The sequence below is a fragment of the Lontra canadensis genome, unplaced genomic scaffold (assembly GCF_010015895.1).
Source record: "Lontra canadensis isolate GAN:19392208 unplaced genomic scaffold, GSC_riverotter_1.0 scaffold72, whole genome shotgun sequence".
In the NCBI taxonomy this organism is placed as follows: domain Eukaryota; kingdom Metazoa; phylum Chordata; class Mammalia; order Carnivora; family Mustelidae; genus Lontra; species Lontra canadensis.
This window is the reverse complement of record NW_022631066.1, coordinates 3,357,091-3,374,914: the sequence shown is the minus strand read 5'-3', so window position 1 is coordinate 3,374,914 and position 17,824 is coordinate 3,357,091. Positions and strand designations below refer to the sequence as shown.

The 17,824-nt window shown below is 35.2% G+C and overlaps 1 protein-coding gene across 1 annotated transcript in view; it reads right to left on the bottom strand.

The window, feature by feature from the left end:
* DNAJC1 (DnaJ heat shock protein family (Hsp40) member C1) overlaps positions 1–17,824 on the bottom strand; it is a 215,946-nt gene that overhangs the window by 13,283 nt on the left and 184,839 nt on the right. Inside the window, exon 9 of the mRNA XM_032880835.1 lies at positions 17,056–17,175. Within this exon, the coding sequence (XP_032736726.1) occupies positions 17,056–17,175 (120 nt within the window). The remainder of the gene's footprint in view (positions 1–17,055; positions 17,176–17,824) is intronic.

Here is a 17,824-nt window from a genome sequence, read left to right as displayed (position 1 = left end):
AACAGTATCTCATAGTTCTCTGAAGCTCTGTTTATTTTTATTTTTCCCCTTGTTTTTCAGCTTGAATAGTCCTCAAGTTTGCTAATTCTTCCTCTGTCAGTTCAAATTTACTATGGATCCTAGTCTCTAGTGAATTTTTAAAAATTTCAATTATTATATAACTCCAGAATTACCACTTATTTCTTTTTCAAAATAATTTCTCTTCATTGATATTCCCTGTATGATGTAACACTCTCATCATACTTTCCTTTGTTTCTTTATTACTGCTTTCCTTTAGTTCTGTAAACATATTTATATTGGCTACTTTGAGCTTTTTCTGTTAAATCTAAATCTGTTCATTCTCATGAGCAGTTTCTGTTGCCTTCTGTTTTTCATGGTTTCTTGGTTCTTTCCATGGCTCATTTTTTTTTTTTTTTTAAGATTTTATTTATTTATTTGACAGAGATACAGTGAGAGAGGGAACACAAGCAGGGGGTGTGGGTGAGGGAGAAGCAGGTTTCCTGCTGAGCAGGGAGCCTGATCTTGGACTCGATCGCAGGACCCTGGGATAACGACCTGAGTCAAAGGCAGACGCTTAATGACTGAACCACCCAAGTGCCCCGCATTATTTTTTTTAAGTTTATTATTATTATTATTACTGTAGTAATCATTACACCCAATTTGGGGCTCAAACTCATGATCTGAGATCAGGAGTCACATGCACTTTCGACTGAGCCAGTCAGGTGTCCCCAAGACTCCTTTATTTTCATTGTAAACTGAATATTTAGATAATATATGGCAGCACTTCTGGTTACTGGTTTCCCCTTCCTGTCCCCCCTTCCCGCACCCCCATCACAATTGTTATTGTTATTTGCGTGTTTGTTCAGTGGATGGGTCAATTATTTTAGTGAAGTCTATGCCCCTCTGTCCCCTACAGTGTTAAGCTTCTGATGTTGCTCTTCAGGAAGGTGCAGGTATGGACAGGCCTGGTAATTTTGGATGACAGTGGTATGTGCAGAGAGAGGACTCTCTTCTTCTCTTCATCTGACCCCACTGAATGTTAAACACCACTAAATGCTAACAGATGCTCTACTGTTTACAAAATGCCCTGGGGACATAAATTGCTCAATAAACAAGTCAAATCAAATTGTGGTTCCTTTGAAGGAAAGTTTGTGAAGTCAGTGTTTAATATTTGTTTTGACTTCAGGAGGTCTCCTCCCAGAGAAGGTATTGGTGAATTGGTTTGAGAATACCTGGTAATTACTCCTTGTACTGACTGAGAATTCTGAATATAGTATATATCAAAATCTGGCCTACCATACAAAACAAACAATTGCTATAATCTGAGTCCTTCAGAGCTTCAGTATCAAACAGTGAAACTAATGGGATGTCACCATAGTAATCTTTGAACCATACTTTTCTCCCACTTAAAAGACAACTTAGAACTTTCTAGAAAAAAGCAAAGCACAAATGGTTAATTTTCTAATTCTATGTGGTAAAGTAATTCTTTTAATACTTTAGGCTCTTTGGGGCACCTAGGTGGCTCAGTGGGTTAAAGCCTCTGCCTTCGGCTGAGGTCATGATCCCAGGGTCCTGGGATCGAGCCCTGCATCGGGCTCTCCACTCAGCGGGAAGCCTGCTTCCTCCTCTCTCTCTCTCCCTGCCTCTCTGCCTACTTGTGATCTGTCAAATAAATAAGTAAAATCTTAAAAAAAAAATACTTTAGGCTCTTTGTCAACTTCACATTTCCTGGTATCATAAAATGGATGTATCACAATGAGAACTGCAAATGATCCTTTTTTCCTGAGAATCTTTTTTTTTTTTTTTTTTTTTTTTGGTCTCAGGAGAAAGGATGTATATGGCAATAATCACAAAATATTTGTTTTGGGGACAAGTTTGGCATCCTCAGCATATTATTTATGATTCTAAGCAGATAAAGATATTTCTAAACAACTAATGGTCTAATATAAAGCTTAATGGCCAGGGTGCCTTGAGTATGATAGCATGTCACCTCAAGAAATGAAAATCATCTTTCAGTGTGTATGGTCATCATCAAATCCAGTTTGTATCCTTTAAACAAATACCTAGTAGTGTAATTGCTGGGTCCTAGCTCTATTTTTAACTTTTTGAGGATCCTCCATACTGTTTTCCAGATTGGCTGCACCAGTTTGCATTCCCACCAACAGTGTAAGAGGGTTCCCTTTTTTTGAATCTTTAATTGACTTTTTCTTGGTTGAATAATATTCCTTTGTGTTTCTTTATGTATATGTGTGTATATACATATATACATATGTATATGTATATACACACATATACATATAAAATCACATTTTCATTATCTATTCATCTGACAGACACTTAGGTTGTTTCCATACTTAGTTAATTGTGAATAATGCTGCTATGAACATGGAATACAGATCTCACTGAGATAATGATTTATTTCCTTTGGATATATGCCCGGAAGTGGGACTGTTGAATCATATGGTAGTTCTATTTTTAATTTTTTGAGGAACTGTCTTCCACAGAGAATGTACTAGTTTACATTCTCACCAACAGTTTGCTGTTTGCTTTTCTCCACATCATCATCAGCATTGTATCTTGCCTTTTTGATAATAGCCATCCTAACAGGTGTGATGTCTCACTGTGGTTTTGATTTGTATTTCCTTGATGATTAGTGTATTGAGGACCTTTTCATATACCTGTTAGCCATTTATATATCTTCTTTGGAAAAATGTCTATTTAGTTCTTTTGCTCAGTTTTAAAGTCTTTCTTTCTTTTTTTTTTTTTTTTTTCGCTGTTGCATTATAGGAATTCCTTATATATTTAAATATTAAATCATTATTGGATATGTGGTTTGCAGATATCTTTCCTTGCTGTGCAGAAGCTTTTTAGTTTGATGTGGTCTCACTTGTTTGTTTTTTGCTTTTGGCATTAAATCCAAAAAATCATCACCAAGATTGATGTCAAGGGGCTTACCCCCTTTGTTTTCTTTTAGTAGTGTTATGGTTTCAGGTTTTATGTTAAAGTCCTTAATCCATTTTGAGTTAATTTTTGTGTAGGTGTCCAATTTCATTCTTTTGCATGTGCTGTTCAGTTTACCCAGCACCATTTATTGAAGGGACTGTTCTTTCCCCATTGTATATTCTTTGTTAAATATTCGTTGACCTTGTATGTGTGGGGTTATTCGTGGCCTCTATTCCATTGTTCCATTGATTGGTATATCTGTTCCATTGATTGGTATATCTGTTTTTATGCTTGTACCATACTGTTTTGGTTACTACAGCTTTGTAATATAGCTTGAAATTCAAAGTGTGATGCCTCCAGCTTTGTTCTTCTTAAGGTTATTTGACTGTTGGTATTTTTTGGTGGGTGGGAGGGTTCCATACAAATTTTAGGATTCTTTGTTCAATTTAAGTGAAAAATGCCATGGGAATTTTGATCTATATATAGTGGTTCTATAGATTGTATTGGGTAGTATAGGCAATTTAATACTATTCTTCCATTTTAATAATATTCTTCCATTCCATGAGCACAGAATATCTTCATCAATGTTTTATAGTTTTCAGCATGCATGTCTTTCATCTTCTTAGTTAAATCTATTCCTAGTATTTTATTTATTTTTTGATTCTATTGTAGATGTAATTGTTTTAATGTCATTTTCTGATAATTATGTTGTTTGTACATAGATGTGCAACTCTTTTTTGTATATTGATTTTGTATCCTGCAACTTTACTGAAATAGTTTATTAGTTCTAACAGGTTTTTTCTTGGTGGAGTCCTTACAGTTTTCTATATATAATATCATGACATCTGCAAACAGAGATGACACTGGAGGTGAACTAGTGTCACTGTTTGGGTTGGTCATCACCAAATCTATTTCTCCCTTTTAGATCTAGAAGACTTTAATAATACATGTGCCAATTTGAATTGTTTAGTGTTATTTTTCTCACAAATTCTATAATGAAGATTTCAGTTACTCATTCTGCTTTTATATGATGTGCAATTATAGAAGATAAGGTCTCTGACTTAAAGGTAGGTTGTGTCAAGATATATTCAAGACTTTTTTCTAGCCTTCTCTTGGAAGAAGACTTTATTTCTACATAGGTCTCATGCAGATGAGGCTTTTCTTCTTCCTCAGTATGTGAATTAATAATATTGTGGGCTACTGCCTAAGATAGTATTTTGGATAACACTCTTGCTACATGCGTTTTAATAGTTACATGAATTGTAGAATTGTAGGAAAATTTGTTTTACCATTTTCCAATTCCAAGTGGAATCAGAAATTTTATAATTTTTATTTTATTTTATAATCCTTCTTCTTGATACAGGTATACCTAAGTTTATCTTTAAAATTCTTATGAAATAGGGCATCTACAATCAAATCTGCGACATATGGCCTAGGATGGAATGGACAAAAAAAAATCTAAAATAGTTTCATTCCTTCTAGTGAAAACACTGATGAAAGTAACAGAAAATTAAATTAGCAAAATGAAAATTCCATAAGGTCCAATTAGGATCAGTGGAGTGTTATATGGTGGCATATTTCTATTCACTATATAGAAGAATTTTCTAATTTTCTGAGCTATATAAAGTGTGTTCCTGGCATTCCCAGATAACTCAGAAAATAAATGTTGACTACTAGTGATAATCTCAAGTCCTGTTTTTCAAATTCTGGCTGGGTTGATGACATTTTAAGTATTACTCTAATAATAAAAATTATTTAACTAAAGATGCCTGGGTGGCTCCATCTTTAAGCGTCTGCCTTCAGCTCAGGCCATGATCCCAGGGTCCTGGGATATAATATATATATTATATATGATATATATATTATATAATTATATAATTATATAATATATAATTATATAATATATAAATATATAAATATTTAATATATAAATATAATATATAAATATAAATAAATACATATATGCATATATATTATATACATTATATATTTTATAAAAATTATATATATACACATATACACACAATTATATACATATATTTATATATAAAATATATTAAATATACATATATATACAATATATGTATATATTATATATATACACATGCACACACACACTCAGTAATTAAAGGAATGAAGTCCTGAAGAAAAATTCATTATTTTCATTCAGTAGTATTTAATTTTGGCCAACTCTATATGAATTGAACACCCATTATAACTGAGTACTACTGTACCTTTCAAGTACAAAGGGCATTCTGTTATTTGAATATTAAATAAACCACCTGAAAATGTTTCCAACTGGTAGAAAGCAGTGCAGTTCATTCTTATTATTTCTTCAATGTCTTTAAACTTTTCTATGGATTCTCTGGAGAGAAAAATATAAGAAATAATAATAGAGTTCATCTTAACCATTTAAAAAGAGAGCCTTTCATTAACTTCCTGATTACCTTTACAAGTAATGTAGATGTTTTGGATTTTTTCTTGGGGGGGGGGGGTTCTTTTTTAATTTAAATTCAGTTAATTAACATATAATGTATTATTAGTTTCAGAGGTAGAGTTCAGTGATGCACCAGTTGCATAGAACATCCAGTGCTCATTCCATGAAGTGACCCCCTTAATGTCCATCACCCAGCTACCCCATTCCCTGACCCACCTCCCCTCCAACAACCTATGCTTAATTGTTTCCTATGCTTAAGAGTGTCTTACAGTTTGTCTCCCTCTCTGGTTTCATCCTATTTTATTTTTCCTGGGTTTGTTTCTTTTACTAACCAGAATCATGCTCTATGTATTGTTCTTTGGTGTGCTTGTTGGCAATGTTCTCAGCCTAGGACACTCCTTTTATCCATTATATATTCCACAGAATTAGTGTCACTGCTTGGGTTGCTTCATTCAGCTGTTATAATAAAGCTGACTTTTGTGCACAAACTTGAGCACCGGGGCTAGAATTTGAGGGGAAGAGCGTCAGTTTGAGCCCTTAGCAATCTGAGGTGAAAGTGGCATTGAGTAGGTAGCAGGGCGTGCATGCTGACTCGGGCAGGAGGGCGGCAGGACTGTGAATATGGGACCCACAGGCTGATGGCATCATGTGTGACAGGGACATGGCTGGTTTTGCTTTTAACTTTTGTTTTTCTAGGAAACTCTATCTCTCCTTCTATTCTAAATGAAAACCTTGCTGGACAGAGTATTCTTAGCTCTAGATTTTTTCCTTTTAGCCATTGGAATTTATCATGCAGCTTCTTCTGAGCTGTGGAGTTTCTGCTGGAAAAAACCCACTGATAGCATTATGGGGTTCCCCTTGTATGTCACTGCTTTCCTTTCTCTTGCTGCTTTTAAATTTCTCTCTTTATCACTACTTATTGCCATCTTATTTACTTTATATCTTGGTGTAGACCTCTTTGGGTTGGTGGTGTTGGGAACTCTCTGTGTCTCCTGGATTGGGATTTCTCTTTCCTGCCCCAGATTCAGGAAGTTTTTAGCTCTTATTTCTTCAGAAAATCTTCTGCCCCCTCTTCTCACTCTTCTCCTTCTGGCATCTCTATAATGCGATTGTTGTGCTTGACAGTGTCGCTGAGTTCCCTGGGTCTATTCTCATTTTGTGTACTTTTTCCCCCTATCATCTGCTCAGCTTGATTACTTTCCAGGACTCTGGCCTCCAGGTGGCTGATCTGTTCTTCTGCTTCCTGTCATTTGCTATTTATTCCAGGTGGTCTATTTTTATTTCCATTTAGTGAATGCAGTAGCTCTAACTGGTTCTTATGTCTGCTATCTCTTGGTGGAGGATCTCATGGAAGTTCTGCACTCCTTTCTCAATTCTAGTGAGTATCTTTATGAGCATTACTTTAAATTCGCTACCAGACATATTACTCATCTCCATTTTGTTTAGGTCTCTTGTTCTAATTTTGTTCTGCCCTTTCATTTGGGACATACTCCTCTGTCTCCTCATTCTGTTTATTGCTGTGTCTGTTTCTCTGTGATAGGAAAGTCAGCTATGTCTCCCACACTTGAAAGTAGAGGCCTGATAAAGAAGAGGTCCCACAGTGCAAAGTCCCCTATTCCCCAGAACATGGCACTTCAGGGTGTCTTCTATGTGTGTTGCCACAGGGGTGTCCTATCATTGTGGTGGAGCTGTGTTTGCTTTCAGTTCAACCTGCAATGGCTCTCTGTCTGTTGTGGGCAGAGTCTGGTTCCTGTGGTGTTGGTGGGCCAGTCGGGGGCTGCCTTGGCCTTGAGTTCAGTCACACCAGGAGTTTACCAGAGATAAAGTAGCACCAAACTGTGTTGTCCCCTGAGAAGCTTTTGGTGGTGGGTGGGTGGGGCCTACAGTCAGACCAGCTGCCTGCCCCCAGCCCACTGGGGTCACAGTCAGACTGGCATGTGGTTCTCCTCCCATCTTCTTGGGGCAGGACTCACTCTGGAGTGGTGCTGGCCCTCGTCTGGGCTGCTTACACACTGTCAGGCTTGTGGCAGCGCTTTGATGGGATTTTGCCAAGAGCGATGGGAGAGGGTGGATCTGCTTTGCTGTGGCCTCTTGTCAGGTCGTGGAGTCTGTTCTACCCGATGTTTTCACTTTTGAGTCATAGGAGAACCTTATATATTTTAGAGATTAATCTTTTATCAGATAGAAGGTTTGCAAATATTTTCTCCCACTCCACAGATTACCTTTTCATTCTGTTGACTGTTTTCTTTTTTGTGCAGAACTTTTAAGTTTGATATAGTTCCACTTGTTTATTTTTGTTTTTATTGCTCGTGCTTTTGGTGTCCTATCAGTGAAATCATTGCAAGACCAATGTCAGGATGCTTTCCCCTATTCTAGAAGTTTTAGTTTCAGGGCTTATGTTTAACTCTTTAATCCAGTTTGAGTTGACTTTGTGTGGTGTAAAAGTCCAGTTCATTCTTCTGCATGTGGCTCTCCAGTTTTCCTAACATCATTGCTGAAAAGACTATCCTTTCCCTATTGTGTATAGTTGGCACCCTTGTTGAAGATCAGTTGACTGTGTATGTGTGTATTTACTTCAGGGTTTTCTGTTCTGTTGTCCATTTGTTTTCTTTATGCTAGTACCACACTGTTTTGATTACTGTAGCCTTATAATATATTTTGAAATCAGGAAGTGTGACGCTTTCAGCTTTGTTGTTCTTTCTCAAGATTGTTTTGGCTATCTGTGTCCTTTGTAGTCCCATACAAATATTAGGATTGATTTTCCTATTTCCGTAAATCAATAAAGCTTTTATAATTAAAAAAAAGAATGAGGTAGACCTATTATATACTGATATGGGAAAATATTAAAGGCAACATATTCTTTTTCCTTAGGTTCTTAAAAGTAGTTTTAAAAATCAAGGTAATATATGTTCATTTATTATATTAATTATATTACCTTGATTTTTAAAACTACTTAATTATTAAGATATAATAATTATATATTATTAATAATTATATTATATTAATTAATATGTAATATATTTATTAATTAATATACAATTAATGTATTAAAATAGCTTTTAAAAAGCTTTAAAAATATTATTTAAAAAATAGTTTTAAAAAAAAGCAGTATACAACAAGGACTTATGAAGAAAAGCAACATACCCTACGTCCGGAGTCAGTAATTTCTGTTCATAGTTATGATATTACTGTTTACAGTGTATGTATAATTAAATAACATTGGTATATTATATCCTGAGTTCAACCTCTTTTTCCAAACTCTTTCAATAACCCTTGGTCCAAACGACCATCATCTTTTGCAGGAACGACTGAAACAGCATCTTACTTAGCCTGCCTTCCTGCCTGCATACTTTTCCTACCACAATGTCTTCTCCACAGAGCAGTCAGAATGACCTGTTTAGATCTTGCACTCCTTTGCTCAAACATTTCCAGTGTTTTAACCATCTCACTCAGAGTAAAATCCACACTCTTTATTGTGGCCAGCAAGGCTGTAGATAGCCTAGTTGTCCACTGCCTCTTGCCCTCATCTTTTATAATCCCCTCCCACTCACTCTTTGACAGCCATATTGACCTTTATGCTAGACTCTGCACTCCCCAAGCATGATCTTATCTCAGAGCTTTTGTAAATGCTATTTCCTCTATGCGGAGCACTTTCTCAGACAGCCTTGCTTCTTCACTTGCTTTATGTCCCTGCTTGAGAATTACCTGTTTGAGAGACTCCTCAGAATGCCATTTTTAATTGCAATTCCCTTCAGTCTCTAACCTCTTACTCTGCTTTCTTTTTTTTTTTTTTTTTAAAGATTTTATTTATTTACTTGACAGAGAGATCACAAGTAGGCAGAGAGGCAGGCAGAGAGAGAGGGGGAAGCAGGCTCCCCGCTGAGCAGAGAGCCCGATGTGGGGCTCGATCCCAGGACCCTGAGATCATGACCTGAGCCAGAAGGCAGAGGCTTAACCCACTGAACCACCCAGGCGACCCTGCTTTATTTTTCTTTATAGCACTTGTTGCTATCTACAATTTTCCTTTTACTCCATACAGTCAGGCTCTTTCCACTGTGTGCTTCTCCACCATCTTTAGGGCAACTGACTTTACCTGCGTGGTTGTAACTTGGCTGCGGGCAAATTTGGTATTCCAGCTCAATGGAAGGGAAAAGGGAATAAGAGCTCCTATGAACACACATTATTTCAATTACGCTCCTCTGAAAAGAAATTAGTAACCTAGCCATGCAGAGCTTTGGGGGGACTTGGATAAACTGCTGCTGGGCAACTTGCCATAGTCTTCTACAATTTGTTGATTTAAAAAATTGGAAAGCCATCTGTAAAATACATAAAATGTTTAAAATATGAAAAGCCATTTTGTAAGATCTTACAAATTATGATCTGGTAAATGTTATTCCTGTAGAAATAAGCTATGCCGTGGACACACTTCTTGTGCCCTCAGAGGAGAATGTTCTCAATGTCAAATTATTTTGCTGTATTATTCTACTGTCTAGCATACTTAAATTTGGACTATGACTTTTTTGTATGGTTTTCTTCTATTGTTTATAGAGTTTCTAGTTGCCTTTTTTTCATATATATACATTTTTTCAAGTTTTCAGGCATACTATCTAGTCTATAAAATCTCCCTTTCTTCAAGGGTTGCTCTCACACAATCCTTTATTCTCCTACTTCAACGTGGATATATTGTACTTTCGTCCTATTGTATCACTGTGGGGTCTTGGGATTTCTGTTTATTAGACTGGATTCCATGTCTTTCTCTTTTTAAATTTGATTCAGTTTTGTTTGTTTGTTTTGCTAGAGTACAGTCTCTAGGAACTTTGTAAGAAAGACTGTGCATCCTTGCCTTATGTATTTACCATCACACTTGGGTTGTTCTAGATTCAGAACCATTTCTCCTCAGTGTGGTGAAGCCATTTGTCCCTTGTCTCCCTGAACCTAGTGTTGCTAATCAATCTGATGTCACTCTGATTGGTCTTATTTGGATGTCTCTTCTCCCTAGAAGGCTTAAAGATCATCTGTGTAGTCTCAGTATTCATAAATTTTTTCAGGATCATTTCCATGTATCCTACTTGACTTTAGGAAGTTCTTACAAATTGGTCTCAGGCTTTTACAAATTGATCCCTGGAAAGCTTCATTTATATTATTTATTGAATAATGTTCTTACACCTGTTTTCTCTCTTTCTTTCTCACTGGAAATTTTAATCAGATTTGGACCTCTTGGACTGATTCCCGGTGTTTCTTATCTTTTCTATAATATTTTAACATTTTTCAAAATTTTGCTCCATAGGTTTTCCTGATAACTTTCAGCCATTCTATTCATTTATTTGGATACTTATTTTTGTTCAGATTCTTTTTTCACAGCATCCTTTCCTTTTTCCTCTGTTTTATGAATGTAATACTGTCTTGACTCTATAGATGCTAGAAGGCTGGTATAATAAAACAATTCTAGACGGCTGGTATAACCCTATCAAAAGATATCCTACTAACAAAACACCAAAAATTCTACAATATTCTTATATATAAATGCAAGAATTTGAAATAAATAAATCCAGCTGTTTATTAAAGAATAGTATTATATGACCAAGTGAAGTTTGTCTTGAAAACACAAAGAGGCCTTGATAATATATTCAACTGCATTAGGTCATATGAGAAAAATTGTACGATTATGTTGATATATGTTAAAAAAAACACCCCACTGTTAAAATTTCATATCTATCCCTGAGCACAACTGTAATGAATTAGAGTTGGAAAAGCTGAAGTAAATTTCTGTAGCATAGTAATCTATGTCTCATATCAATGACTAGTATTAAAATTAATGGCCAAACATTAGGTTTTCTTATTATAATGTTGCACAAAAAAGTCTGCACTAATCGCTATTACTATAATATACTATTCCTCTGGAATAGCTAGGTAATATAATAAGATATAGGGGCATGTGGCTGGCTCAGTTGGTAGAGTATGTGACTCTTGATCTCAGGGTTGTGAGTTTGAGCCTCATGCTGGGGGTAGAGATTACTAAAAATAAATAAACTGAAAAAAAAAAAAGGGAAAGATATAAAGAAAGTGGCAAAGTATTTGCAGGTGACAGGACTGTCTGTCCTAAAATCCTAATGAATTAACACAAACTTTATTTGAAATAAGACCAAAATGTAAGGAGGCAAGTTGCAAAAATCAGTGCTGTAGCACTTTTCACTTATTTGACAGGCAATGATGAAAACCAAAAAATAACATTCAGTGTTTGTGAGATTATGAGGAAGTGATCTCTCTTGTATACTACTAATGGCACTGTATATTGTTATAACCTCTCTGGGGGCCAATTTTAGAGCCATCAAAAGTTCTAAAAACATCCATATTCTTGAACCAAGCAGTTCTACTTCTAGGAATACAAGCTAAGAAAACAGAAATAAGTGGAAAGATGGATGAAGAAAAGAAAAAGATAATCCAGTAAAATAGCAAAAAAAAGGAAGCAATTTAAATGACAATCCTTAGGACACGCCTTAATTATATCAAGACAACATAAAATATTCTGTAAGTGTTTAGAAAAATGAAGTGGCTCTCACTGTCATGAAGAGTAGCTCCTGTTTCATAGTGAAGTGGAAAGGACAGGACACTGATTAATACTGTTAAAATTATGTATACTTATGCCTACAGAGGAAGACTAAAGTCTAGTCCACATTTTGTCTATGTGACAAAATGTTTATAGAAATTTTTATTATGGCCGATGAGAAAAAAGTTTTTACTTGAGTGTATTTTTAAAAGTTTCTTTTTTCTATGAACATAGTTTTACCAAGAAAGGCCTAATGACAAAATGTCTCTAGACACATTTAAAGTGTCTTTCATACACACAGCAGTAAAACAGCATTAAGTAGTGATAGGAACATAGTAGATGAGGAACCAAAATAACTAGTATTATCCCAACTCTGCTAGTAGTTGTGTCACCCTGAATAAACATCTCAGCAACAGTGTACATCTGTCTCACCATCCTGTTGTGAAGATCAAGCAAAATAATGTGTATATAAATGGTTTGAAAAATATAAAATACAATGAAAATGAATGATGGAATAATCAATATTATCACTTAAAATAGTTAAAAATGTTGGTTTGATCTCCTGATTTTTGCAATATTATTCTCACATAGTGAATATCTAGTTTATCATCCTGTTATATGTGTCATATTGTGCAATGTGGAGACAGAAATGATGACATGGAATTCAGATCTATAACCTTTGCCCCAGAAGTCAGATCATAGCAAAATTCTAACAAAGTCAATAGACAGATTAAGCAATTAATTATGTAATTTTTCTCTGATGGATACCAAACGGTACTAATACTGCCTCAGCTTTCCTTTAAAGAGGCAATCAAGTTGCCTGAAATTCTCACTCTGATCATTCATATACTTGGGATAAGAACCTAAAGGCTCCTATTAAAATACAGGGGAGAGAGAGGAGGGAGAGAGAAACAGATTTTGGTAACACATTTTAAAAATCATTTATTAATATTACTTTGAAAATTGGTTATTAGATTAGCCAGTGACTCATCTAGCAAGAAGAATGGGATAAAGAACCTATTCCTTTCTAAAATTTAAATATCTTTAAAGGCCTTGAGGTTGAGGAAGTGGAGGAGGAGAGGAAGGACCAGATATGACGTCAGGCTCAGACCAAGAGAAGCGCTGTAGCAGGAAGCCTGGTTGAGAGAACAGTGAGACACTCCTTGTTATCTTTACAACTCATGTAGGTCTAGTCTAACTCTAAAAGTAATAGCAGTAATATATTCACCAAAATAATGACTGTATATTTAATTCACTGATAAAGCATAAAGCTTATCTGCTATTGAATAAAATCTGCATTTACATATTTTTGGAACAACTACCATAATATATACATTCCCCCAGAGTTTCTCCTCTCTAGCTGTAGTTATATAAAATACAATTGGGAATTTTATGATTTTCCCTCTTTTTCACTGGCACATGGGGATGCTTATCTAACTATACAACTTTTACTTCTCACTGTGGCACTAAGCTAATTATAAAAGTCTTTTTAAATCTATTCACCTGTCTTTTGTTTTGCTGCCTAGCTGGGCCTTTTCCAAGCAGGCAGAAAATCTCCAATCAGTCAGTTATCACAACCAGAATGCGAGAGATTAGTGACCAGGAGAGAAGCAGCATCCGTTTACATCCTTTCAGGCAAGAGAATGATATTACTTCACAAGCAAGAAATCTGAGGCTCCCTGACCTTAATTTAGAAAACCTGCAGTTAATAATCACATTAAAGTTGGTTTTCCATGCCAGTTTTTGTTTCCTTTGTTGTTTTTACAATTTTAGTGTCCTTTGTGGTTACCAAAATTATTTGCTGGAAGGCATATATTAACATTTAAAATACTTACTCTATAATAAAATAGGTCTTGTAGTTTTGATATATCTGAGTTAAAATGTACTTTCAATTTTTTACAATGGCAATCACATTGCTTGTATTTTATCCAGAGTAGAATTTAGCAACTTGTTGATTGCGACCATTAATACACTGAAAACTCCTTTTTAAAATGAGGAATAAAATGGTTTTTTTCATTGTAATCTGTCAACCCAAATAAGGGACATACTCTAGCTGCTCCCCCCAAAAGGTCAATTGTTTCTTGAAGCAAAGAGAACTAAACCTGAAGTTAGAAAGTTAGCAAACCAAAAAAACCAAAAAAATGGTTCAAGGAACAGATGTGCAGACCAGGGAGAATTGGTACAGGTGATTAGGTCCGGAAGCAGAAGTTCTGATGACAGCAAACTGAATTTGTTTTTTTGCCATAATTAAATACTTAATTAAAACAAATCTCATTAATGCCATAAGCCAAAAAGAAGTATAAGTGATCTAAAGTGTGGTCAACTTTCACTTAACATTTTACTAAAGGAACTTATTAGCTGAACCCACTTCAGCTCCTTCGATGTACTTCATTGTGTGTTCACTTCATTGTGTGTTATCTGAGTCTACAGACACCTGCTCTCTTTAGGAGAGTGATTTGTGTGTGCCTGTGCATGTGTGTGGGGTTACTGAAATGAAATGTGTAGTCCAGCTATGGCCGTGATGCCGATAGAATGAAAATACAGTGTACATGCTGTACATTGAAGAAAAGTCATAAGGGCATTTCTTGGTGCCAAAGACGTTTAGGTTCAAGGTATTTAGGTATCTTACTATGAAAATAGAGTATTTGGAAGAAAAAAAATCCCAAAAAGTCATGTTTGCTACTTCCATGGTAAGAAGAAAATACATCTATTGCAGACATGGATTCAGTTTCCTTTGGCTAAGTCTAGAAGAAAAACAGCTGAAACATATGGGATGCATTTGCAAAAATTTGAAAAGATATCTTTGCCTCCACCAAGACTGCACTAAGACTACTGAACAATATATAGGTTTTCTAGATCTCTGATACTAACTAGCCATTCTCAAGGCTGTGTTGGTTACACCATGTCTATTCTTAGCATAGAAATTTTTATCTCTCTTCTTAAAAATATAGATAAAAATTTACCAGATTTTAACAACTTAATTTAAAATATTGCTTCTATTCTGTTTTCTGTCTTTTACATTATTAACTATGAGGTCTCATAGAAATGTTATTTAAAAAGTTAAAGGCATGGGACGCCTGGGTGGCTCAGTGGATTAAGCTGCTGCCTTTGGCTCCGGTCATGATCCCAGGATCCTGGGATCGAGTCCCACATCGGGCTCCTTGCTCAGTGGGGAGCCTGCCTCTCTCTCCACCTCTGCCTGCCTCTCTGCCTGCTTGTATGCTTTCTCTCTCTCTTTCTGACAAATAAATAAAATCTTTAAAAAAAAAAAAAATTAAAGGCAGGGGTGCCTGGATGGCTCGATCATTGATCGTCTGCCTTCAGCTCAGATCATGATCCCAGAGTCCTGGGATCGAGCCCCACATTGCTCTCCCTGCTCAGTGGGAGGTCTGCTTTTCCCTCTCCCTCTCCCACTCCCACTGCTTGTGTTCCCTCTCTCGCTGTGTATCTCTCTGTCAAATAAATATAAAATAAGAATTAAAAAAAAAAAAAAGGCAGTGCTGGGAAAAAAATGAACTATTTTTTTCCCCAGTAAAACTAAGTTTTAGGGCCCTTTAAACCAGTTCGTTTGATGACTTTCTAAAAATTATTTCAGTAATTTTTGTTAATCATATAGTAACAGTAGTATAGTTAGAGGGTCATAGTACTTAAAACATCAATAACCATGGAATCTCCTTAATTTGGTCAGATATTTAAGGATAAGGCATTATTAATTTATCTTTTGTGAGCAACCTAAAAACAAGGTTATAAAACGCACATCCCAGTAACATTCTTAGCAGAAGAAAAGGTATCCTTATGGTTTGTCTCCAGTCATCTAAATAATGGATCTCCTCATGAAACAGCAAAAAAAAAAAAGTTAGAAGATACAAAGCTTTTTTTTCACATGATGAGACTTCAACTCTGAAGCCAAAATAATGCAAAAATCATATAAAAATTCAGAAAGTAGTCTTTTAAATGTGATCTTTAAAAGACATATTTGATAATAAAAACATATCTATTATTTAAAATTCTCAAGGCAGTTCCTATCCAAAAAAAAAGTTGACAGTAATATTTTGTAAGTTTGCTTATAAATTAAAATGGAAGTTTATTATGAAAAATAACATAGCATTTATGTAACAAGCTGGATGTTTTTGTCGGGGTGGTTGAGCTAGTCATTTGGTAGGGTTTTAAAATTGTTCATTATCAAAAACGACTCAAGGGTATACTAACAGAATTGAAGAGGTCATGTGAATCTTTTGCTTTCAGTAATCCCTGAAATGTTTTAGGTGTACAGGATTTACTTAAAGTAAATTCAGTAAATAACTGACTTATTTAGTAAAGAATATTTACTATCAATTATGAAAATAAGGCTCATATTGATAAAAATAAAGATTTCTTGGAATTTCAAGTAAACATTTACTATTTAGCACATGTCAGATACTGTGGTAGATGCTTTTATAAGGTTCTCTGCCTTAAATTTCCTGAATAAAGTATGAAATCAAAAACTTTTCAGGTACTTAGTCTTTTAAATGTTAGATATAGCCAGTTATAGATATACATATATGTGTATCTATATATATATTCATTATATTCAACATATATATATTCATTCACACACAGATATATATAATAAAAATTGTATATTCGTTCACATATATTACTTTTTTTGGTTAAACAACTTGTCAAAATGGATGGTAGTTATCATTCTTGAAATAAAAAGATATATGTAAGAACCCTGATGATTTAATTAATGCAAACCACCTGATTAAATACCTATAGCAATCTGTATTTCAGCGTTAAAAAGATCCAGCTGAAATGTAACTTCTCTAATTCTGATTAGTCTAATAACTATTTTCTCCACAGATAAAGGGGTCACTTTAAACACAAAAACCAGTGCTGTTTTCTGTGATTAGGTTACTGTAGCTTTAGTCTCTCAACACTAGAATTCCTCACACAGCTGTTAACTGTGGACCAGGGGACTGGCTGACATCTGCTTCTTGCTTATTTCATTAATGGTTCACTTCCAGCTTCTAAAAGGATTGTAGCCTTTCTCCAAAGAGAATGTGGGATGCATCTATGTCTGTCTGCTACATAGTTGGCTTGCTGTGGTTTGTCCCTCTCCATACAATGCAAATCTGAGTAAACTCACATCTGTCACCGATCGACCCAATTCGTGGGCAATCTTTTCCCATCGACCTGGGGTCCCTCCTGGGAACTTAACCATACTTCTTGTCAGCTGGCTGAGGTCCTCTTCTGTCCATTCAGGTGCCTGCAAAAATTACAGAAAAAAGTAATTTAGAGAATGTTCGCTGTAACATTTAATAAGCCTGTGAAACAAACTGGGCAATTTGCTTTCTACAAAACCAATACTATTAACATGTATCCAATAGTTTAGCTAAAGCTTTGAGCTGCATATTTAACATAAGAATGCAAAGCTCCAGCAGCCTTTTAAATTTTCCTATGTATACCAAATAAGAAAGCAGAAATATTGTAAGACCAGGCTTTTGAAGACCAAAAAAAAAAAAAAAAAAAGAGTTCAGTTTTGCATTAAGTGAGGAACCACTCTCAAAGCCTATGAAATGCATTGTGTGTCACCCTGCTCTCACAGATGCCTCCTATAAGGTTACTATAAAAGGTCTCCAAAGTTTTAAGAGAAATTATACTTAAAGTAAACAAAACACCTTATAAGTAAAAATGAAAATGTAAACAAGTAAATGTACTGCTTTAGAATCAGAACTGAAACAGATGCTTTCTGTTCATTCTGTAATAAGACTTAACTCTAAAAATCGTGTATTTTCAAGAGGTTTAACTTAACAAATGTTAGCATTTTGGAAAACTTAGAACAGAAAATTAGAAGTACCTACAACCGAGACTAAAACATCAAGTCCATGAAAAGCAACACTTCATTTTTGAGAAGG